Source organism: Mauremys reevesii, linkage group 11, assembly GCF_016161935.1.
Source record: "Mauremys reevesii isolate NIE-2019 linkage group 11, ASM1616193v1, whole genome shotgun sequence".
In the NCBI taxonomy this organism is placed as follows: domain Eukaryota; kingdom Metazoa; phylum Chordata; order Testudines; family Geoemydidae; genus Mauremys; species Mauremys reevesii.
Genome location: NC_052633.1, coordinates 21520042 through 21544415, shown reverse-complemented (window position 1 = coordinate 21544415; position 24374 = coordinate 21520042). Strand labels below are relative to the sequence as shown.

The following is a 24374-nucleotide window of genomic DNA, read 5'->3' as shown; positions in this document are numbered from 1 at the left end:
ACTATGGCCTGCACGTTTCCCAGAGTCACAACCTTCGTAGCAGCAGCTTAGTGATTGCTTTGGCTACTTGCATCACAGCAGCCCCCACAGTAGATTTTCCAACTCCAAATTGATTCCCGACTGACCGGTAGCTGTCTGGTGTTGCAAGCTTCCACAGGGCTATCGCCACTCGCTTCTCTACTGTGAGGGCTGCTCATCTTGGTATTCTGGCGTTTCAGGGCAGGGCAAGCAAGTCACAAAGTTCCATGAAAGTGCCCAGCCACTGGGAATCGTCCCACACCTGCAACACAATGCGGTCCCACCAGTCAGTGCTTGTTTCCGGGCCCAAAATCGGCGTTCAATGGATAGAATCTGCCCCATTACCATCAGGATCTCCAAAGCGGTTTGAGATAATTCTGTGTCCACGTCCTCATCACTGTCATCGATCCGCCTCTTACTGGTCCTGGTTCAGCATATACTGCACGAGTGCGCGAGGTGTTTAAAACATCCACGATTGCGGTATGGAGCTGAGCAGGGTCCATGCTTGCTGTGCGTTGTCTGCCGCTGTCAGGGAGGGAGGAGGTGAGGCTGTACCCAGAACCAAATGATTTTTGCCCCATCAGGCACTGGGATCTCAACCCGAAATGCCAAGGGGCGGGGAGGCTGCGGGAACTATGGGATAGCTACGGAGTAGCTACCACAGTGCATCAGAAATCACACCACCGATTTAATGTGTTTAGTGTGGCCACGCACACTCGATTTTATAAAATCTGTTTTACAAAACCGGTTTATGCAAATTCGGAATAGTCCCGTAGTGTAGACGTACCTTTATTCTCACACAACCATCCTGGCAGTGAGGACAGACTCCAGAAGCAGCTGCTGTGCCCAGCTCTCAGAGGCCAAAGAGAGGGTCACCATGTAGTGAGGAACCCCCCCCCCCACATGTGCAAAAACCTCAGCCTCAATCATGCATCTTCTGTTTTCTCTTAGAGCTGCAAATCCCCTCTCCCGCCTCTGGTTAAATAAGATGTAGGCTACATTTAATCTGACTCGGTTTTCCCAGCACACAAAAAATTAAGTGCAAGGCATTTCATTTTGAGAGACAACTATAAATTTAGGCTTGTGTAAATATGCATTTAAGCTTGTGTAAATATGAATTAAGGCATTTTAAGAAAGCATGCTGTTTATCTGGTTAAAGCCATATTTAGCCCTTTTTCAGCCAGGACACTGCAGTGGCTCCTCCAGTATATCACAAATACATGTTTTGGTGCTTGTACTCATTTAGAAAATTATTATATATGCATTTGACCCAGCAGATAGGGTACATCATATAAATCAAGCTGCTTTTTTTAACCCAATACATTATAACAATCCTTCAGAGTTCACAGACTGTAGCCTGGTAAAACTGCGGTGGCTTTCAAGCATCCATAGAACGAACAGTATTTACATGGTGCCTTTCATCCCACAGCAGCCTAAAGTGCTTTACTGACGTGTTAAGTGCTCTTAACTCCAACTGATGTCAATGGGATTTGAGGGCACTCAGCACTTCTCAGGACTATATTCTTCATGTATAATGTAGCCTCTGGAGTGGAGGACAGCAGCCGACCAACACACAGCATACTGCACAACAGTGAAATTTTGGCCAAGTTGCTAGAGAAACTCTGACTCTCATAAAGTGCCAGGAAATCTCTGATGGCCATGCAGAGGAGACAGGACTTTACTTTTAAATAAAGATCCACTATAATTTATCCTGTTAACTGCTGTAGAACCATACAATATATGGTGAAAGCAAAATCCTCCTCTCCAGTCCACACTGCAGATTTCTGATGAGTTCTCTCTACTTATTCCACTGATGTCAGAGCAAGTTCTGCACATGTAATGACATGCAACAAATAGCCATAGTGTGAAAGAGCAAAGAGAAATTTACCTTAAGTCTGCTCAAAATATGAATGTGTGTGTGTGTTTGGTAAAAGCTTGAGCTTGAAACAGTATGCAGCATCGCACAATTTTGAAAATCCACTACTGTCCATGAGCTGCACATGAACAAAGTATTTGTGACTATATCACTCAGTCGTTTTCTAGTTTGCTTGTTTTTCAAAATACCTAGGAGATCTTGAGCACTGGCCTGCATTATGAAGACGTGACCTGGTAAATTTGAGTTTTAAAGAAAAAAAAAGCATTTTAAAGTTTTAGGGGTAGGGGAGAGAGAGAAAGTTAGTTCTAGGACAATGAGACTACTCACATATATAAGGACAGACTACTTGCATAAATAAAGGTTGCAGGATTGGCTCTGGTTTCAAATCCTTAAAGTAGGGAAAGCTGCTAGTTTCTAGTGGAATTACTTAAACTTATGATACTGTACAAATCTTTGAAAAAAAGCTGGTAGACCTGCTATAAATTATTCCAATGTAAATCCAGAGTAATCCCATTGAACCCAGTGGGGTTATTCTACATTTACACTGGAACAAAAAGCAGGATCTGACCCATCTCACTAATTGCTACATTATTTCGGATTCAGATGGATAGAAGCAGAACTGGGAAAAGTACTGAAATTTTTCCATACACACACCCCACTTTGAATTTTTAAACAAATTCACTTGTGTCCACTTCCTGCAGTTATTCTAGCAATCAGGTTTATTGACAGGAATGTTTATGAAAACTAAATTCTAAGTGAGTATTGGGGAATCTTTGCACAGTGAGAATTTTAGAACCAAATATTTGCCTTGAAACCTAATTTTTTTAAGAGTAAAGATTATCCAGTTAGGAAACAGAAATATGCTATGTAACCTACATGTCCAATCAGAAATAAACAGCTCAAATTTTGAATGATCAGATACATGCAATGAACTGCTTGTGTACGACCTATAGACTGCGAATGAAACCCCAAAAGTTACTTGGTGAATAATTAATAAGCTAGAAAAAGTTGTAGACTGCTCACAATGTGGGAACAGAAGGAAAAGCAAAAATTGCTTCCTCCAAATTATCTTTGCCATCTGTGTATCTTGCATACTGTTCTTTTTATTTTCATGCAGCAGAATCTGAGAACAGAGTGATGTAAATCACTGATGTTTCAGTTCACTACCCAAACAAAAAAAAAATTTAATTTCAGATCAACACAACATGAAAGTTTTTCAGTTTTCTCAGAGAAACAAAATGTTTTTGTTTGGGATCAAACTTAGGGTTTCATTTGACCTGATACAACATAAACATTTCTTGTTGGGGTATTTAACTGCTTTTTTCTTACTCACAAAACCATCACAGGAGGAGGTGCTGTTGTTCTCCCACCCCACATTCTCCCATCTCCAATTTGAACTGGAACCAGGTGCCATCCCTCCTTGGTGAGTGCCCTGATCATCAGGCTATAGAATCATTCTGACTCTCTCATTCTGGCCCAATTAATGAATATCGATTTATATAAAGTAGAACAGCTTCGGCAGGAGATATTGAGAGACGGGCCCGACCCCACAATACCCCATTGCCCAGTGGTTAGGGCACTTTTTCTGCAGTGTGGAAGACACACATTCAAATTCCTGCTCCAAATCAGGCAGAGTGGAGACTTGAACATTCCAGATCCCAGGTGAGTGTTCTAATCACTGAAGTATACGGTGAAAGTGACATCACCACCAGTTTTGTGGATGGCACCCAAGTCCCTTTGCGAATCCAGCTCGACAAAATAATTTCGGCTGAAACTATTCAGTGAATTCATGTTGAATTTGTGAACAGTTTTGATAGACCCCAAACTGCACATTTTGACGAATAAACTATTTGAAAATTGTCACCCGGCTCTATTTGAAAAGTCCTAAACCCCCCACATGCCAAAATTCTTTAAGAGAGAGTCATTTTCAATGAAAATGAAGAATGCTGCTGCATATATGCATGTCCGTATGGATCTGGCACTTTTCAACAGAGATCTGAATTTATTTCAAGTGCCCTCTATTTTGGACATTCACAGAATTGGTACATTCAAACATGCAAATCAGTTTGAAAGTTTGATCCAAATAGTGCACTTCTGCTCTTATATTTCTTAAGCAAAAATGTAGGGCTCTTTCACAATCAAATTATGATGCACCTTGTTATCAAGAGTTTTGAATGAGAATGCCCTGAAATTGCAGTGTGCAGAAACAAACACCTCACCCAATACATTCTGTTTTATATCTGCTAAAGGAACCTCACTATCTAGTATAGTACATATTTTTTGCCTGAATGAGGAGATCTAACACAAGATGCATTGGTATCTACAGCACCAGCTCTGGAGATCAGGGTGCTTTAAATTATTGAGATCACATTAATGATAACCGTCATGACGGCCTTCAAAGTTTCTCTCATTAGCTGTTCTGTATATAATGTTATTTTTCACCCACTTCAACCAAAGCTGTCAACAAATGGATATCAGTCTATGTTCCTTTAGGTTATCTTGTCACATCCTCCATCTGAAAACCATTACACAACACTTGAAGCTGAAAACCACTGAACATGCAAAGCTGAACAGCACTTTTGAAGGTATGCCTTCCCGACAAATATTTCTCTCTCTTCTGAGGTTTAGGGGATGATTTCATTTGCTTTGAGAAAAGTAAACAAGCACCAAGTGAATTAAGAGTTCACTTCCACAGGTTTCAGAAGACAATTAGTTATATGATATTCTGTGACCAAGATTTTCAAAAGTGACTTTTGGATGCCTCAATTTATGGCTGTGACATCATGAAGGGGTCTGAATTTCAAAGGGTAACTACTGAGAAATCTCTGAAAAACCAAGCCCCTTTAAAGTCTCTCTCATTAAGCATCCAAAATTGGAGGTACCTATAATCATTAGTCAATTTTTAGAATCTTAACCTACACATTTGTCAGGAGAAATCTAACGTTTGTGTTTTGTTCACCAGGCTCCCACCGGAATATATCTGAGTAATAACCAAGTTTAAACAGAATATGGATTTCAGGATTTGGTCCTATACCTTTGTAATGTACAGTGAGGGTCAAATCCTTAGCTAGTGTAAATTATCACTCCGCCCCTGAGCAGAGGAAGATCCAGTCCTAACTTTTCTAGTCTCTTCTGTAATGACAGATTCATATTTCAATCATATCATACAGTAAATATTTATATTAAGGTTGTAGCCACAGAATTGTTATTTGGGCTTCCCAAAAAAGATTTTTCTCCACTTATGAATTTAACAGGAAAGATATCCTTTCTGCTGATTTTTTTAAACCAACCTATAGAATTTGATAGAGACTGTTACATTCCTGCTAGTAACTTTTACAGGATAGTTCATAACCCTGTAGAAAAGATATCATTGTCTTGTAAATACTATAGTTTTTTAAAAAGTAATTTCTTTAGAATCATACTAAATTTTAGAGAATCGTATTGACTTCTTTTCTATAAAACTTTATACGACTTTTCCCGTCAGGGTTTTAGTTGTAATTTAGCAACCACAAAGAGGCTATAAACCTCTTGCCTTTATGAATACTAAGCAACCTTGCTTATGAAATAAGTTACAAAAGAGAAAAGAGATTGATTATTATGAAGAAATCAAGCACCTCAGTATCATTAAGGAGTCTTTAAAAGACACTGTATTGCAGTAGGACTAGGTAACAGGTTGGTTTATTTTTTTTTTTTTTTTTTTTTTTTTAAGATGAAACAAAATTTTAATAAAACATAATTTTACTCTGGAAGTAGGGAGCGAGATGATCGAGTATGAGAGGGCTCAAATGGTTGAAATCAATGCTTAATCAATCCTCAGATGCTTAAAGTAAAGCAAATGCTGAAGTGCTTTGCTGGATTGGGGACAGGGTGGTCAGTACCATGCAGGAGTCGAGCGCTCAGTCAGCACCGGGGGAAGAGGGAGGGAAATCAGTTGCCTCACCAGAAACAAAGAACAGTCTTCACACCTGAGTTTTTCTCTTCAACTGCTGTGGGTTTTTTTTAGAGTGCATTGGTTACAAAGAGACAGACTAGACAAAACGGTTTTACACCAACAAACAGAAAACCTCCACCTAGGGGTACAACCTAGTTCTGTAACAGACACTTTGTTGCATGCTCTCTGCATGCTCAAAAACCTTCTGAGTCTTAAGTAGCTAGTTCTGTAGAGTCTCTTGTATTTTCTCCCAGATTCTAACTGGGCCTTCTATCCCCAGCCTTGCCATGTGACTACCCTGACTACCAGTTTAAAGCTTAGTTAATGCCACGCTGGGTGCCCAGGACGCTTCCACAGCCAAGCTGAGTTTTTCCCAGCACAATAGAGGCTGAAAGTAAAAAAAACTAATAAAATGATTAATAGAGTAAAAAAAGCAAGATCAAAATGATCTGTTGCATTAATATTAAAAAAGTGAGTCTCAGAGACCCAGACACTCAAACGGGAAAGTAAACAGAAATTCTCAATAATAGAGCACTTTATCAACATCATAGACAATTGCACATAATAGTTGAAATTCTGGTGCCATTGAAATCAGAAGCAAACTTCCATTGACTACAATGGGGCAAGGACCTCACCCTTGGGAATAAGCATGTGCAACTCCACTGAGTTCAATGGAGGGCTGAACTTGCATCTCCATATCACTTGCTATGTGCTGTAGCCCAGCCAAAGGAAGGTTTACTGCAATCCCACACGTTGGTGTTGAAAGTTAAACACAGACTTATTTTAAAAAAGAAACTTTTCTTCCCTACTGTTACCTGCAGCATCTAAGTGAAAGTTATTTGCTCTAGACTCTTATAACCCCACAAGAAACTCTGCACAAGTGGAACCCTGCCCCCACATGAAGTCAGTGGGACTCTGTGGAAGTATGGGGCCTGCTTACACAGAGCTCCTTGCAGGATCAGGGCCCTAATGTTCAGAATGAGACTTGAAGTTGTCATATAAGCTTACCCATCTACAGTGTTATGTAAACAGCACATAAAGACTAGGCCCAGAACGTCTCACAAAAGCAGGGATTTAGCACATACACTGCCAATGTACTATGAAAACCTTGTACCCTCCTCCCTCCCCACCCCCAAATTAAATAGTAAAATGAGGATATTTATACAAAACAAAACAACATATAAAGTCTGGTTTTGCTCAGCCAGAGGGAATGATAAATTTCTTACAGACCTCCATTATACTGGTCCTTTGTTGACCACTGACTCCACTTCCGAGGCAGTGGAAACCAATTACTGTTGGTCAAGGCTGTCCATTCATGGCAAAACAATACACTTTTTTTCCCCCACATTTTCATTTTTTTAACTCAATTTATGTTGAAGTCCTTTTCCCTTTTGCATTCTAAGCATGTCATCATAAAAAAAAAAATTCAGTTACCATCTGTGTTTTTTTTCTTACTTCAACCCAAAATAAACTGATGTGTGTGAGTACAGAATACATTGTTGGGTGTGTTTTGATATAGTGTTATGGTCTGTTAAAATATCTACATGTTAAATCCAAAATGTAGTTTGTAAAGATAGAGCAGCAATCCAAGATGGAGTCTGAACTGCCATCTTGTGACCGCCATCTTCTTGTTTACTGTTATCATGAACCAGTCATGACTGGATCCAACTGGTTTTTCCCGCCACTGGCAACTCCAAGGACAATTTTACCTCAGACTCTTTCCTGCCTTTGCTGGGACTGTACCATATTTTCCCGCCAGTAAATGCATAAAGGGACTGAACTCACCGACAAGTGGCACAGTCCATCCCAGTGGCTGTGCGTGCGCGGTTCAGGTCTTCACAGCACCAGTGCATCGCTGAAGGGCACCACCGTTCCTGAAGTGAAGAGAAAGGGAAGAAGACATTTCATCTTACCTGCTCCTGTTCCTGGGTACAACATCACCAGAGGGTTTTGGTCCGCTTCTTCCCCCCTGAGACATCGAGGGACACTCCAGTGCTCCTCCTTGGCGGGTTCCAATTACCCAAAGAATGCAGGTCCTGGACTTCACCGCCGCCACAGACGCGCTGAGAGTCAGGCAATTAGGGTTCTCTTAATTGGGGATTTTATACTGTTTATTGCCAGGGTGAATTTGTATTTTGGGCCGGAGCTTCATGCTCCTTTTTTAAAGCTGCTGTTTCACTGTTCTATATTGTTATTTAGCTACTGCTCTTTCACATTTACCCCTTCCCTTATTGTACTCATTCCCTTAATACACTTACCTGTTGTTTTTAACTTCACTTAGAGTCACTCTTTATTTCTTACACTACACATAGGGAAGAGGGAGGGAGATCTATCAGTCCACCGGTGACAGACACGGCAGAGGAAGGGCCTGTTCCTCTGAGTAAAAGGGACTTGTCTTATCTCTTATTATCTACACCACTACACATTTAGAGTTACCTTGGCTCCCCTTTGAGGTAACAACATGGTATATACAAAAAGAAAGCTCGCTAGAAAAAAATAAACCTACAACATTTCAGCTCTGTTTGCTATCTAAGCAATGATGATTAGTGGAGCAAGAGTGAATGCTGACCTGAAAATATTAGGCAGGATAGTGAAGGGAGAGTGGGCATCAGGAAATTTGAGTTCTATCCCAAACTTTGCTACTGACTTGCTGTGTAGCTTGGGGCAAGTCATTTAATTTCACTGTGCCTCAAGTTTCCCTATTTGTAAAATGGGGATAGTTATTTTGTAATTTGTTTTGAGATACTCAGGTTACAGGCACTACAGAACAGAAAGGTACTTAGCCAAATTTTGACCTACTCTAGCAATATATGCAGAATGACCTGAGTCGCCAAGAGGAGCGGGATCAACACCTACACAGTTTAAATTCACTTTTTTCTTAGGTCTTGTGCCATTCAGCATTGCTTCAATCACTGGCTTCCACTGCCAAGATCATGCTGGAGCATCATCATGAAAGTGAAATGACAAGTCGCTCAAGTACCAGAAAGATGTTTGGGTTTTTTTCCATTTAAATAGATGTCAGCTGGCATTGCTGGACAGTGTCAACCTACAGTAAGGTTCCCCCGCAAACACTGAGCTGAGATTCCTGTGGAAGCTCTCACCACCTGTGTTCTGTTCTGGAACCATGCCATGACCATTGCACTACTGATCACTGCAGTTTAGGTGCCTTACACTAGTTGAGCAGTTAGCCCTGAAAGAACAAATTGTCTCATCTGGTTTGTGATCTGCACTGTGGCCTAAGCCAAAGGAGTGGTCATACGGGAGAGAAACATCCAGATATTTCCGCACATGTTCTTTGCTCAATAAGGAAAGTTTAAAGCAAAACAAGTTGGGCATGAAAAGGGTCATTTATGCGACTTGCAGCCACATCCACTTACTTTCACTTTTGGTGTTGTCTTGTTATAGGCAAGTAATGGGTCAGCATCACAGGGTCCGCACACGTTACTGGTCTCGTGTGCTTAGGCTGGTCAAAGAAGGGGTCCCAACGCCTCTCTCAGTTGTTTCACCTGTGTCTTTTTATTTACAGTCCTCAGTATAGCCCCAATTCCCCCAACATCGATTCCCCACTCTGATCCTTCCCTGGGTCTCTCGGCCCCAGAGGCTTCCTGTAGAGACAGAGCTGCGGTCCCTCTGTCTTCTCCCCTGGCTAATCTCCCACTGAGCCTTTCCCTGGGCTTATATCTCCTCTTAGTCACCAGCCCAGCTGGTTCCACTTGACTCAGCTGATTCCCCTGAGCCTGCAGCTGAGCTCCTTGCTGAGTGTCTGGGCCCCCGCACCTGGCTGCCCTGCTGGGAAGCAGGGGAGGAGCCAATCCTTTAGCAGGACATCCAAGGGGTTTATACCCCTGGCCCTGCCACAGTCAGCTACAATCTCTTAATTGTAGAAAACTTAAATTACAGAAAGTGATGTACTTGAAGCCAGAGTTCTCAAGAGCTGGTAGAAATAAAGCAGCACCTCGTGAAAAGGGCCCAATTCCTACCTCAAAAACCTTACAGTCAATGGTCGCAAACTGGCCTCTGGCCCCACATGGAGTCCCAGTGAAATCTCTGAGACGCTGCCCGCATGAGGGAGCAGACTGGTATTGTGAGTGAAGTCTGCAAAGGAGACAAGTTCAGATACAGACTAGGACTAAACAATGCATGGCCCTGAAAGCAAGAACAAGAAGCTAGCACTCGATACACAGTGCAAAGGGAAGCCAATGGAGAGGGAGGATGTGGTCAGAAATAAAAAAAAGATGATTTTGGCAGCAGCATTTTATAGAATGTGGAGGAGAGAAAGGTGAATATTGTGAAGATGGAAACCTTTGAGGAAAATGATTTTGCTAGCCTGGCTTCTGTCTGGGTCACCAACCTCAAACCCAGAAATGAGAGTGAATTCTCTCTCACAATAGATATCTTTTCATCAATTTTATTTAAAACTACACCATAGACAAATAGGTGCAAGTCTAAACTCTAGCTTCAGTCAGACAGTGACTGCTCTCCCTGTGGGTCACCAAAAACAACCTCTGCAACACATTGTCACCCATACCTCCTATCCCATGTCCTGTACCAGAACATAGATAGGTCTCTGATTTCACTGCCATTGATGGCTGGAGGCTGCTGAGATGTAGCTCCAGAGGCCATAGAGAAGTCCCGATTCAATAGCTTTTCCCGTTTCTAAGTGTGTACTTGCTGTTAATCTACAGGTTGATATTGTTCTCTGCAGTTTCAATATTATTTTAAAAATCACACTTTTACTTTCCTTCCCTCAAGCTTAATAATTAACAAAAAGAAATAAAGTTCCCAACACTTAGTTTCATCCCCCCGTTTGGGACCTGTCACTAGTCTCCCCTTTTACTCTGCAGGGAATCTCCTCCCAGCCATCCATTGCCCAGGAGTGGCCAACTGACTTTTTTAAAACTTCCTTCCCTGAAGAAAACATCAATTCAAAGCATAATTGTCTAGAGAGAACTACACTCCAACCATCATAAGCTCCCAGATTCAGCTAGTCAGCTTTCCAGATCAGGTAAAACTTCATCAGTCCCTCTTTTTGTTGAGCTGTGACAGACCTACCTTTTGCTGCCAGTCCTCCTGCCACACCTATACACGGGTGGTGCATCTCAGGCTCCCTGGCCTGTACGCATTAGTCAAGAGTCACCCATTTGTCAGTCAGAGGTCTGGATGTACTGCTATCCCTTCCTCTCACTGCTGAGATGAGCCAGGGAGCTAGGAGAGCATGTGGGGCTGTCATTGAGGCATCTTCAAATATGGTGCTAGAACTGCCCAGCATGAAGTCAAAGTAATGGGTCCTCCTGCTGGCCTCCATCCAATCCAGTGCTACTCATCTCTCAGCCTTCAAATGCTGCTGAAGCCCAGGTATATAAAGAGGCATTACAGTTACTCCTCTTTGATTCATAGCCCTGGTCTACGCTACAAGGCTAGGTCGTACTTAGCCACGGTAGGTCGATTTTATAAGCAATGCGGCTACACAACCAACCCCGTTTCATCAACCTAAAGGGCTCTTAAAATTGACTGCTGTAGTCCTCCCTGGCGAGGGGAGTAGCGCTAAAATCAACCTTCTTGGTTCAAATTTAGGGTAGTGCAGACGCAGTGTAGTGCAATTCGATGGTATTGGCCTCCTGGAGCTATCCCTGAGTGCTCCAATGTGACCGCTCTGGACAGCACTTTCAGCTCTGATGCACTAGCCAGGTACACAGGAAAAGCTCCGGGAACTTTTGAATTTCATTTTCTGTTTGGTAAGCGTGGTGAGCTTAGCAGCACAGGTGACCATGCAGTCCCAGAATTGCAATTGAGCTCCAGCATGGAGCAAACGGGAGACACTGGTGTGACGGTACCTCCGATAAGGCTCTATGGAAATATGCTTAGAATGTGTTTTATGCTACATATGCCATGTAACATATATCCGTAAAGGTTATGATGTACTGAATGTATTAATCCTATTTGCATGCATGTATCATTTTTGTATTTGAAGTTATGAATGTTGGCTGTGTACTAGCTTGATTTCTAAATACCTTAGTAGAGCATTTGGTCAGTTCCTGGAGAAAGGAATGTTGAAATTAAGTACCTAATCAAGAAACACTTAAAGGACAATGGATCTTGGAATGCTCCAATCCACATAAGAAGTCTACTTGAGGATGTTCAAGGTAGCATGTAAACAATGGATGCTACCTGTAAAAACTGTGAGTCATGAATGGATATGTGACTTGCCCAGGTGACTCCAAAACTCCATCTTGGAGCTGGACTTTGCATAGGAGTGAGTCTCCACCCACAAGAGAAAGTCTATTTAAACTCCTGGGTGACTCCTCCATTTTGTCTTCAGCTGGCTAGAGAGCATCGCCACCTCACAGGATACTTGGAAGAAACTGGAACAAAGGACAGTGTGCAAGGGGTGTGAGTGATTGCTGGACCCAGGCTAAAAGGAGATTAGTCTGTAAAAGGGAGAATTCTGGAACTAGTGAGGATCTTATCTGTATTCAGTTTGATTAGACACAGATTTGTGCATTTTATTTTATTTTGCTTGGTGACTTACTTTGTTCTGTCGGTTACTACTTAGAACCACTTTAATCCTACTTTCTGTATTTAATAAAATCACTTTTTACTTACTAATTAACTCAGAGTATGTATTAATACCTGGGGGAGCAAACAACTGTGCATCTCTCTCTATCAGTGTTATAGAGGGAGAACAATTTATGAGTTTACCCTATATAAGTTTTATACATGGTAAAATGGATTTATTTGGATTTAGACCCCATTGGGAGTTGGGCATCCAGGTGTTAAAGACAAGCACACTTCTGTTAGCTGCTTTCAGGTAAACCTGCAGTTTTGGGGCAAGTAATTCAAACCCTGGGTCTCTGTTGGAGCAGACGGGAGTGTCTGGCTCAGCAAGACAGGGTGCTGGAGTCTTGAGGTGGCAGGGAAAACAGGAGCAGAGGTAGTCTTGGCACATCAGTTGGCAGCTCCCAAGGGGGTTTCTGTGATCCAACCCGTCACAACTGGATCTGATTGCTGTATAGGGAGAAGAATCTGTGCAGGCAGAACTCCGATCAAAAAGAAGAAATGCTAATACATATGCCAAAATCGCACAGGGCATGGTGGAGAGAGGCTACACCAGGGACACACAGCAGTGCCGTGTGAAAGTTAAGGAGCTCAGGCAAGCCTACCACAAGACAAAGGAGGCAAACGGTCGCTCCGGGTCAGAGCCCCATACATGCCGCTTCTATGATTAGCTGCATGCCATTCTAGGGGGAGGGACCCTACCAGTACCCCACCACTGTCTGTGGACACCTGCAAAGGGGGAGTCTCACGCAACATGGAGGAGGATTTTGTGGATGAGGAAGAGGAGGAGGAGGAGGAGAATGCGCAGCAGGCAAGCGGAGAATCCGTTTTCCCCAACAGCCAGGACCTTTTCATCACCCTGGAGCCAATACCCTCCCAAGGCGGGTTCCCAGACACTGAAGGTGGAGAAGGCACCTCTGGTGAGTGCACCTTTGTAACTACACTACAGGGGTTAAAAGCAATTGTGTTTAACGTTTGATTTGCCCTGAAGACTTGGGATGCATTCATGGCCAGTACAGCTACTGGAAAAGTCTGTTAACATGTCTGGGGATGGAGCGGGTATCCTCCAGGGACATCTCCATGAAGCTCTCCTGGAGGTACTCTGAAAGCCTTTGCAGAAGGTTTCTGGGGAGGGCTGCCTTATTTCGTCCTCCACAGTAGGACACTTTACCATGCCAAACCAGTAGCAAGTAGTCTGGAATCATTGCAGCACAAAGCGTAGCAGTGAATGGTCCTGGGTTTTGGTTGTATTCATGCAAATTCAGTCTTTATCTTTCTGTCAGCCTCAGGAGAGTGATATCATTCATGGTCACCTGGTTGAAATAGGGGAATTTTTGTAAGGGAACAGTAAAAGGAACCCATTCATGCTGGGCTGTTTGCGCTTGGCTAAAAGGGATCATCCCAGAGAATAGCCACACGGTGGGGGGAGTGGTGTGCTGCATATCCAACCCAAAACCGCACTCCCTCCTTTTAAATGGCAAACCCAACCGGCATTGCTTGCTATGGGAAAGGAGGGCGCTGCAGTATGAAACCATTCTGTGGTTGAAGGGGGGAGGGGGATTTGCTTACAGGGAAGTAAATTCAACAAAGGGGGCGGTTTTGCATCAAGGAGAAACACACACAACTGTCACACCGTAGCCTGGCCAGTCATGAAACTGGTTTTCAAAGCCTCTCTGTGCTCTTCTAATCGCCCTGGTGCCTGGCTGTTCAAAAATGGCCACCAGGCGACTTGCCTCAACCTCCCACCCCGCCATAAACATCTCCCCCTTACTCTCACAGATATTATGGAGCACACAGCAAGCAGCAATAATAATGTGAATATTGATTGCGCTGAGGTCTAACCTAGTCAGCAAACAGCACCAGCGTGCTTTTAAACATCCAAAGACACATTCTACCACCATTCTGCACTTGCTCAGCCTATAGTTGAACTGCTCCTCACTACTGTCCAGGCTGCCTGTGTATGGCTTCCTGAGCCATGGGAGCAAGGGGTAGGCTGGGTCCCCAAGGATAACTATTGGCATTTCAACATCCCTAATGGTAATTTTCTGGTCTGGGAAGTAAGTCCCTTCTTGCAGCTGTTCAAACAGCCCAGAGTTCCTAAAGATGCGAGCGTCATGCATCTTTCCCGGACACCCCACATTGATGTTGGTGTAACGACATGTACCCAAAACCACCCGTAACAATGTTTTTGCCCCATCAGGCATTGGGAGCTTAACCCAGAATTCCAATGGGCAGCGGGGACTGTGGGATAGCTACCCAGAGTACACCACTCTGTGAGTCAATGCTAGCCACGATATTGAGGATGCACTCCACTGAGCTACTGCGCTTAGTGGGGACACACATGATCGACTGTATATAATCATTTTCTAAAGATCAAGTATCAGAGGGGTAGCCGTGTTAGTCTGGATCTGTAAAAGCAGCTAAGAGTCCTGTGGCACCTAATAGACTAACAGACGTATTGGAGCATGAGCTTTCGTGGGTGAATATCCACTTCGTTGGTGGACTCTTTGCTGCTTTATCTAAAGATCGACTTCTATAAATTCGACCTAATTTCCTAGTGTAGACATATCTATAGTCCCTCCGCTGGAATTGGCAGAAAGCATTCAAATTTCAAACATTTTAAATGAGTGAAAAAACAACACATATTTTGTGAAAGATTTCCCCATTTTTTGACCAGCTCTAATAACTGCTATCTTCCCAGACAAAAAAAAGAAAGAACCCCTTCCACTGTCCCCTTACATTCAAGGCCCCACTTCCCCACACTCCAGATAAGCAATTTTTCCCCTGTCAGTGCGATGAAGCCTTGAACACTGACATGTGAGGTCCAACAGCTGGCACCCAGAGATGGTCAAACTATTGCTAGATGAGGGCCTGCAAACATCTGGATCTCAAGGAAATGGGACAGTTGATCACTAGACAACCCATTAAAACCAACAGACCCCTAGAATCAGGTATGACAAACCATCTTTGGTTTTCTATGGTAGTATATAACATCATCCACTGATCAGATCACGGGGGCAATCAATACACACTTGTAAGCATGAAATGGTTCCAACTTTGCAAATGTGCATTTGTGTCTCCCCACATAAACAAAATAATGTGGGTTTCTTTAATTGGTAAGGACCATAATTTCAACATACCATGATTCATAACTGCTGAGGTAAAATGGACATCACATGAACACGCTTCCCCTCATCCTACAGAATTCTCTAATGCCTTTCTTTAATGCATATGTGGCACAGTGCTTACATTCCTCTGGAGTAAATCCAACTAAGGCTGTCCTGGCAGTATTTATCCCATAGTCGCTGGCCAATTTTTTAATTTGAGCCTCTATAGATTGAGGAGATACATACGAAAAAGTCTTCCCAAGAACACAGTACGAAATGTAGCCAGAGTCTTCATGTGCAGTCATTGTATTGTCTTGATCTTCAAAGCTCTCCACATTACAAGCTATTTCAATTTTCTCATTGTGGGGAAAAGCCATAGTCTGTACACCCTTTAAACCACGGGTATTGCTGCCTCGGATAGCACGTGCTATATCTTTTCCTATAGCCACGTCTTGAGTGTCTATAGTCACATTGCAATTCATCACATAGGGGCTGGCTCCAACACCTATAACCAGCAGAAAAACAGATTAGTCAATTAGAACAATCCTCCTTATGAATTCCTGTGACTTTACCTCTGCATCTGTTTTCACATTTATAATGATCTGAGGCCAGATTCTGGCCTTGAATGTGCCCCAGTGATTCCAACTGACTTCAGTGAGAGCTCTGCAGGCACATTTGAGGCCAGATCGTGCCCCCTAAGCAATTATTTTAAACTCATTTTATCTTTGTAATTCTATGCTCCTTGATTTTAATTCTGTGCTTAAGCTTTTCCTTTTATTCTCCAGCCCAATAACATTTCTTTTGTTCTGCTCCCTTACCCCAATGCCTGCAAAAGTAGAAATCCCTTTGCAAGTACAGAGAAACAGGCTTATTAAAACTAAACTAGGCACATTTTATGCTTCCCCACCACTCCCACATTCTGAAGGAATATTTCAGCTCCTAATGATGGGTCCCTGGGTCTAACTCTTGGGAATTCTGCATGAATGAATTAGATTAGAGTTGATTTTATCAATATTAAATTTCCCTCCTTCCAAAATGCAATGGATCCAACATTTATCCCAAACTCTTGCAGAAAGCAAATTAATTCAGAAAAGAAATGGAATATATATTTCCTTTTTTTGCCTGGTTAGAAATAGGTTGATGTTTTTTAGCTGCTGCTCTTACAGATAAAATGTAAACTGTGGATCAATGCTTGATGAAATCTCTCAACTTTGAAAAGGCAATATACACCTTCCCCTAGTCAGCGACCTCTACAAGCTATTTTGGCACCCACATTGTTTCAGGGTCCCAGTGTTATTCCTCACAGTTGTTCTGGATGCCATGCTTAACTACTGACTGGAGAAACAGGCAACCTATTTTAAGGCTACTGCACAATCAAACATCTGCTAAGGGATATGGAAACTAACCCATATATACATCTTTCCTTGCCCTAAACAATAGGAGAACATCTCCTTCCTGATAGTCCCTGCTGGCCCATGGTACAAGAATCTTTGGGTCGTCTCCAAAGTCGTATCACACCTGAGGATGAGTGCAAAGCACCATCCAGTAGAAAAGAGGACTATCAGCTGAACCTAACATTTTAATTTTCCCATCATCCCACCATACACACACTTACACTTCAGTGTATATTACAGCACAGGACTAGAATGCAAGATCCTACTTGTGCCTAATCTCAGATCAGATCAAGATTCATTGTGTGTGACCTTGGATAAGGGCAATTTGTGTGTCACACAGTGTGTGATTTTAGATACTGTGTAGGACCTGGGGACCCCTTATGACCATGCCTCCCATTTAAGCCCCTTGTGCCTCAACCAACCTTGCTAAAATTGAGCATAAAACAAAACAAAACAAAAAAGTAAGACTTCACTACAAACAGGATCATTCATATGCATTTTGCTGGTTAACTATATTACAAAATAATGAAGCACTAATTCAACAAATTAAAAATAGCATACTAGTTTAAAGCAAAAATTGTAAATACCCGAAAAATGGCTTTTAAAATGATGAGTAAGTTTGCATTCATCCACTGACACTGCTGTTTCACTCCCTTCTTTTCAACTTTTGCAGTGGGATAGAATTTTATTTTGTTCCACTTCATATTTACTGCAATTTTCAAATATCATGCAACAAACATCCTTGGCATTTACTTTACATGTCCTAATGACCAGGCACTATATGCCTGAATGGCACTTGCGTAGATCCTGACTATGTTTAGTTGATATTTATAATGCATGTTCTGGTGCTTGGATTACCCAGTATTTTCCCCCAACCATTCCCTGAGCAACCATGGCATTTAGCACACAGTAGGCCTAATTCTGCTCTCAGGGTATGTCTACACTACAGCAACACCACTACGGCATTGCAGCTGTGCCACTATAGCGTGGATGCTTCCTATATTGACAGAAGGGGGTTCCCATCAATGTAGGTAACCCACCTCTTAATGGTGGTAGCTAGGTCACCGGAAGAATTCTTCTCTTGACCTAGCTTTGTCCAGGGTGGAGATTACATCGACCTAACTACATCATACAGGATGCAAAATTTTTCACCACCCTAAGTGATGTAGCTAGATCGATACAATTTTTAGGTGTAAATCAGCCTCAGTTGCACTAAAGTGTATCTGGCCTAACTCCTCTAAAGGTATTGGAATTCACTTTGATGGCATTTGAGATATTTCTTGTTTACCTCAATCTCTAGGAACGAGTTTTTGTTTGCAAGAAGCAAATGTCTCATAAATATTTTATTAATATTTATTTACGCAAAGGTTCAGTCCACTATCTGTGTATCTGTCATCCAAAAACGAAATAGAAACATTGTCATGTGACTAAGGTGAGCTGTCACAGCGTGAAGAAACACATTAATGCTTGCTTTCAACAATTCATGAGCAATCCAAGGACTGCATTCTCCCCCCCCCCCCCCGCAAACATAAATAATAATAAAGTTTGAACGATTTATTTGTATTACAGTCATGCTTAGAGATCCCAATGAGATGGGGGCCTCATTGTGATAGGAGCAGTACACACATATAGGATTAGTCCCTGTCCCAAAGTGCTGTCAATCTAAACAGACTAATGGTGGGAGAAGAAAGAGGCACACAGAAAAATGAATTGTCCTGCCAAAGGTTACACAGCAGGTCAGTGGTCAAGGCTATCAGAAGCCAGCTCTCCCAATGCCCAATCCAGTGCCCTATCCTAGATTCAAATGCAGCCCAAAACAATCAACCTGGTTATGACCAATCTGCAAACAACAACAAACAAGGCCAAATTCAGATAAATTATTCATTGCAAATATCATTCCCTACTCTACTTATGTATCAGGGAAATGTACAAAGCCTAAAGTCTCTGACAATTTTGCTGGTTTTTAAAAATTCTGAATCATGTACTGTGCAACTGGTGATCCGGTGGTGCCACAAAGAACTCTACAGTTAACTGATAGTGATGTAAACTCTTTATGCCAGATTGTTTAAGAACAGAGAAAACAAATGCACTTAATTAAGATCTGATGTGTATTTTTTTCCCCATACACAAATGCAATATTTGTGTTTGGGCACTGGCAGAGATGACTGTGATATATGGTATTAATGTCTGGTTTAAAGATGCTTGTGGCAGGCTCATGTCTGGAGCAACAAAAATTAAAATGTATTCAGACAAAACAATGGTGAAAAGTCCATTAGAAAAATAAAAAGCAGTGATCATAGAAGAAAAACATGTATTCTTCTCTCAGAAAATTATTCACATATCATAACTTTTCTTAAACAGGATACAAACACTGTCATTCTCAATAAAGTCAAAGGCACTGAGAGTACTCTTTTCCCCCAGAAGTATACAAAGAGCTTTATTTTATCTGGAGGAGAGTAGATAACTCAGTAATGGTTTTGCTTATTTTCCCAGGATGTTTTCAAATTAAATAAATTGGTAGTAAGTGGGCAGGGTCACCCAGCTGGTTTCATGCACAAGCCTTAAGCATCAGGGAACTTTGGTTCAAGAAATCTAGATTAGACCAGCAAAGAGTCCTGTGGCACCTTATAGACTAACAGACATATTGGAGCATGAGCTTTCATGGGTGAATACCCACTTCGCGTAACGGACTGAATCCCCAACAGACCACCATACAACTGGGATGTTTTGGAGAAGCCCACAGTGAAATAGTAACATTGCGTGCTCCAGAATGAAGTATTTGGCAGCATTGTAAAGGACATTTTGGAGGATTTGCTCACATTATATATGGCCATAGCCAGATCTACCAAAATTTTACTCATCTGCAGTGCACACACACGCAGGCAATAACTGCGCCAGTGGTTTTTGAAGGGCATCCACTAGACAAAAGACAGCTGAACTAGAACATTCAAGAGTGTCAGTGACTGGATTCCAATATGAGTTATTTCTTGCTAGAATCACAAGTGAATAATCTGTAGGCTGGGGAAAGAGGAGATGGAGGAAGGGTGCATGGCACGTTTGCAAAGACATGCAGACCACACTCCCTGATCCCTGTGCTGGCTGCTATCATGGATGGCCTGTGGAGCAGCGGCTCAGCAGGGTTTTGGGGGAGCCAGGATTTGGGTGGATGGAAAATATCCACCCTGTCATCTTCCTGCTGCGTGTGGGTTTTTGGCAGTCATTTAGGCGTAGCATCCTGCCAGAATTGGGACGTTAGTATGGAGATTAATCTTACTGCTTCACTGTCAGCCTGAACAAAAATAAAACCCCACAAAACGGCACTGAGCTCTTTCCTCTCTTCCTCTGGCTAAAAAGCAAACTAGTCAGTTTGTTCCATGATCAACTCTGCAGTGCTTCTAAAGAACAAAAATGAGCTGGAAACACACTAGGTACTGGCATGCAAATGAGCGGAACCAAAGACAGATTTGAAGCACAGCAGAGCAAAACTTTGGTGTGATGCCCCAAAGCAGATTAAATGGACGTAGTTCTGGTTTTCAAGCACAGCTTCAGGTGAACCCGGTCTGCTGTACGCTCCTGCACCTCCCTCACTTGATGTTCCTTGACTTGGACCCAACTGTTTGCCTATACCATAGGGATAATGTATATTGCATAGATGTATGATTACAAAAGCCCTCTAACATGTTGCACATTGATTAGTCTGTGTAGAACAGGGGTGAGCAAACTACAGCCTGCGGGCCAGATCCGGCCCCTTGGGGCTTTGGATCTGGCCCACGGGATTGCCATCCTCATGGCACCGCAGGCCCTGTGCCGCTCCCGGAAGTGGCCAGCACCATGTCCCTGTGGCCCATGGGGTTGGGGGGGGAAGGCAGAGGGCTCCGCATGCTGCCCTTGCCTGTGGGTACCTCCCCCAAAGCTCCCATTGGCCAGGAACGAGGAACCCCGCACTCCCTCCTGCACCCTAACCCCCTGCCCCAGCCCTACATTCATGGCCCTGCATGCAATTTCCCCACCCAGATGTGGCCCTCGGGCCAAAAAGTTTGCCCACCCCGGTGTAGAAGCTGTTGGTGTGTGCTAAATGTTCCCTACTATGCTTTAACGTTGTTAGTTCTGTTTCATACAGCATTTCAAACTATGTTAAACTGTAGTAAGGCACATTTAGCAGGAACCAGCAGGGTCTAATTGGACTAATTAATGTACAGTATGTCTGTGATTTAGAACCCACATCCTCATGCACTGCGTTAGCCCAGCATGCAGGCAGAGCACAAATGAAACAGAGATTTTGGAATTTGTTCAGCTGACAAATTCAAAAGTAAAACTTGGAGGCAAAAGTAAAGCCAAACCTGCTAATTCTGCAGCTCTGGGAACAACCCTGGTGCCCCTTCTGTTCTGATTAGAGCTGGGGAGAAATTGTCAGCGGGGGGTGGGGAGGAGGAGTGGCAGACTTTGCGAATTTGGGGTGGTTTCACTGAATTGTTTATGACTTAAAATAAAACCTTTTGAAATTTCCTTCAAATCTGCATTAAAAAATATATAAAAATTCTCAAAAAAATGTTTGGTTTGACCCAACATGAATTTTCCCCAAAACTTTTCAATTTGACAATTTAAAAAAAAAGTTTTAGTTTGACTGGAAACTAGTTTTTTTATTTTATTTTTCAGAGTTGCCAGCAAACCAAAAAATGTATTCTTCACCCTGCTCGAGTCCTGACCTGCATGCATATGCTCAGAGCTCTCCTACCATACATTCTGTAAGCAAGAATTGTGAAAGGCTTTCCTCAGGTAGACTTTCTAGGTCATCACACAAGCGTGAGTTTGATAAATCTGTATCATGCTGATGAACTCTGAAAGGATAAGCACACATGTCCACAGCTCACATCTGCCCTAGGTAATCACAGAAGCTATATATTGTGGCAATTCTAGGGGTGGCATTTCGGAAGCAATATAGGATAGGTGGCTCTCTCATGTGCACAGCAATGCCTATGGTGCCCTTCCATCTCAGTTCATTGCAGTGCTGGGTTCTGAGCTCGTGAAACAGGACAGAAAGTCTGATCATGCTTATACATTTCTATGTTGTTTTCACTGATTTCAGCAGGAGAAGGCTCAAGCTCTATGCACTCTGCCTTACAAGAGTTTGGGAGTGCTCTCCCAACTTGTCACTTGAATTCTTTATCGAGATTCAACTAAAAGCAGCAACAATTAAAGGCTTCTTTTGCAACAATTCTCCACAACTGGGAATTTACTGTCAGAGTTCAGGATGAATAGAGAGACAAGTGTATCCATTTAATCAACATGGATCGTGTAACTCATAGGGGTGAGGCCACCGCCTGGAGGTTGGTCAGATGCAGCACCTCCCTGATGCCCAATATAATCAGTGTTTAGATTACCTGTCATGGAGGAGGAGCAACTCTGTGATCTATTTTAAAAAGCACATATGCCATTTACTGTCACCATACCTGGCTTCAGTGTTTAAATGACTGCATAAATGTTAAAAGGGTTTGGTTGTTATTTTTTAATATGGTGCTTATTTATAGACCTGAAAGTCATTATTAATAGATCTTCAACTGAGCTTTGGCAAGTCACTTCACTGACCTGTACATCAGTTTCCCCATCTATAAAATGGGAATAATGATGCCGACCTCCTCTGTAAAGCACTTTGAGAGCTATTCATTAAAAGCTCTATATAAGAGCTAGAGATTATTGTTATAATAAATAATAATAATAAAACATTCACAAAAGGAGGGGCATTGCCAGTTATTTCTAAAGTCTTCTCCTACCATCTACTTTTATTTGTAAAGACCATTTTGGAAACTTGAAACTGAAACCTGCTTCTTTACTAACTTTTATCCTACATTGCGGGGATGTGGACTAATGTGTTATTGTACTTTTCACTGTAGGAGCTGGACAGATGGCACTGACTTTATGTTAATCATTTAAATTGTGGAGAAAAAAATATAGTGGGGTTTAATGGGGGAATAAATATAACACACAAGTGACATTCACAGCAGTGATTCAAGTTCAGAAAAGAGCAGTGTCAACACTCCCCATCCAGCTCCCCACTATTATTACTACCTATACAAGTCTCAGCTTGGTCCCCAATCCTACAAACACTTATGCATATATTCAACTTTACACACGTGAACAGTCTCAATGGGACTACTCACCTTCATGCTTCAGGGTTTCAGCCAGACATCTACAGGGATCAGGAAGGGATTACCTCCCCCCCATGAAGTCGGGATATGTTTGGGTTTTTTTAAACTCCTTCCTCTGAAGGCCACACAGCTGGAAATGGGATATTGGATAGGGTGAGCCTGGGTTCTGAGGTGTTGTCACCAAGCATTCTCTCTCTCAGGTGCTTGGCGGGCTGGTTCTTGCTCACATGTTCAGGGTCTAACTGATCACCCTATGTGGGGTTGGAAAGGAATTTCCCTCCAGGTCAGACTGGCAGTCATCTTGGGTTTTTTTTGCCTTCCTCTGAAGCCACTGGGTGTGGGTCACTTGCCAAAATTAGCTGGGTCTCTCTCACTTAATCATTTCTCTGCCGCTGCAGGGGCCTTGGACACTGGTGCACTTTGCTGCCTCCTATTCTCTGCCTGTAGCACCCGTGGGCAACAAAACTTTGGTCTCATTTGAGTTGTTAGGTTTAGTTGTGTGGGTGCTGGGTGGTGTTTGCAGACTGTAATATGCAGGAGGTCAGACTAGATGAGCTGGTGTCCCTTCTGGCCTTAAACTCCATGACTTTATAAAAAGAAGCAAGAGCACAAGTGCTTACAAGATCAGAATCTTAGGGCCTGACTCAGCAAGGTACATAAGCATGTGCAGAACTTTTAAGTGTGTGAGCAGCCCTATTGACTTCAGTGGGACTACTCACCTGCTTAAACTTAGGAACATGCTTAAGTACCTTGCTGAATCATGGCATCCATGGGGAAATCCAGCAATTGCCCGGAATTTACCAAGCACTGGTGCTTTACAAATAAGTAAATAATCATAATAATACAAATATAAGTATTTTGTAGGCACAGACCTAATGTAGGATTTTCAATGGGACTTGAGCATCTAACTCTTTAGGTTCCTTTCTAAACCCCAACACATCATCACCATCCTGTATACAGACACAACATTCAGTTTCCTAGGTGCCCTTTTTATGGAGGATTTCACATCCCAGAAGGAAGAATATTCTTGTTCTTATCCTCCTCACTTTTTAGCTGAAGACACATAACCCAGTAAATTAAATCTGATAAACACAAGAGCTTGTATACAGACACATTTTAGTATGAAAAATACAGCCTTTATATTTGATTTTTAAATCATTTCTGCCTTGTAATACTGACTGTTTGTATTGGATCTAGGTAACAATATAGTTGACTACCCCGATCTGTCTCCTTAAAGGCAGAATGATCAATGGGCAAACTTCCATATAAACTTAAAAAATAATTGATGATTTAGCCAAAGTTATCTGCATATTTCTAAATGACCATCAGGAAAAGTAGCAGGGAAGA

At 42.4% G+C, this 24374-nt stretch overlaps 1 protein-coding gene across 22 annotated transcripts in view; it reads right to left on the bottom strand.

Annotated features, from left to right (window-relative positions):
- FTCDNL1 (formiminotransferase cyclodeaminase N-terminal like) overlaps positions 1–24374 on the bottom strand; it is a 110562-nt gene that overhangs the window by 47219 nt on the left and 38969 nt on the right. For 12 of the 22 annotated variants that reach the window (XM_039495267.1, XM_039495268.1, XM_039495265.1 and 9 more), the window contains one exon: positions 15486–15992. In XM_039495267.1, coding sequence (XP_039351201.1) covers positions 15553–15992 — 440 coding nt within the window. In that variant the 3' untranslated portion in view covers positions 15486–15552. Of the gene's footprint in view, positions 1–7610; positions 7700–13583; positions 13694–15485; positions 15993–24374 lie in introns of those variants that run through there. The other 10 variants (XR_005586308.1, XR_005586309.1, XR_005586306.1 and 7 more) reach the window with 2 other exon arrangements.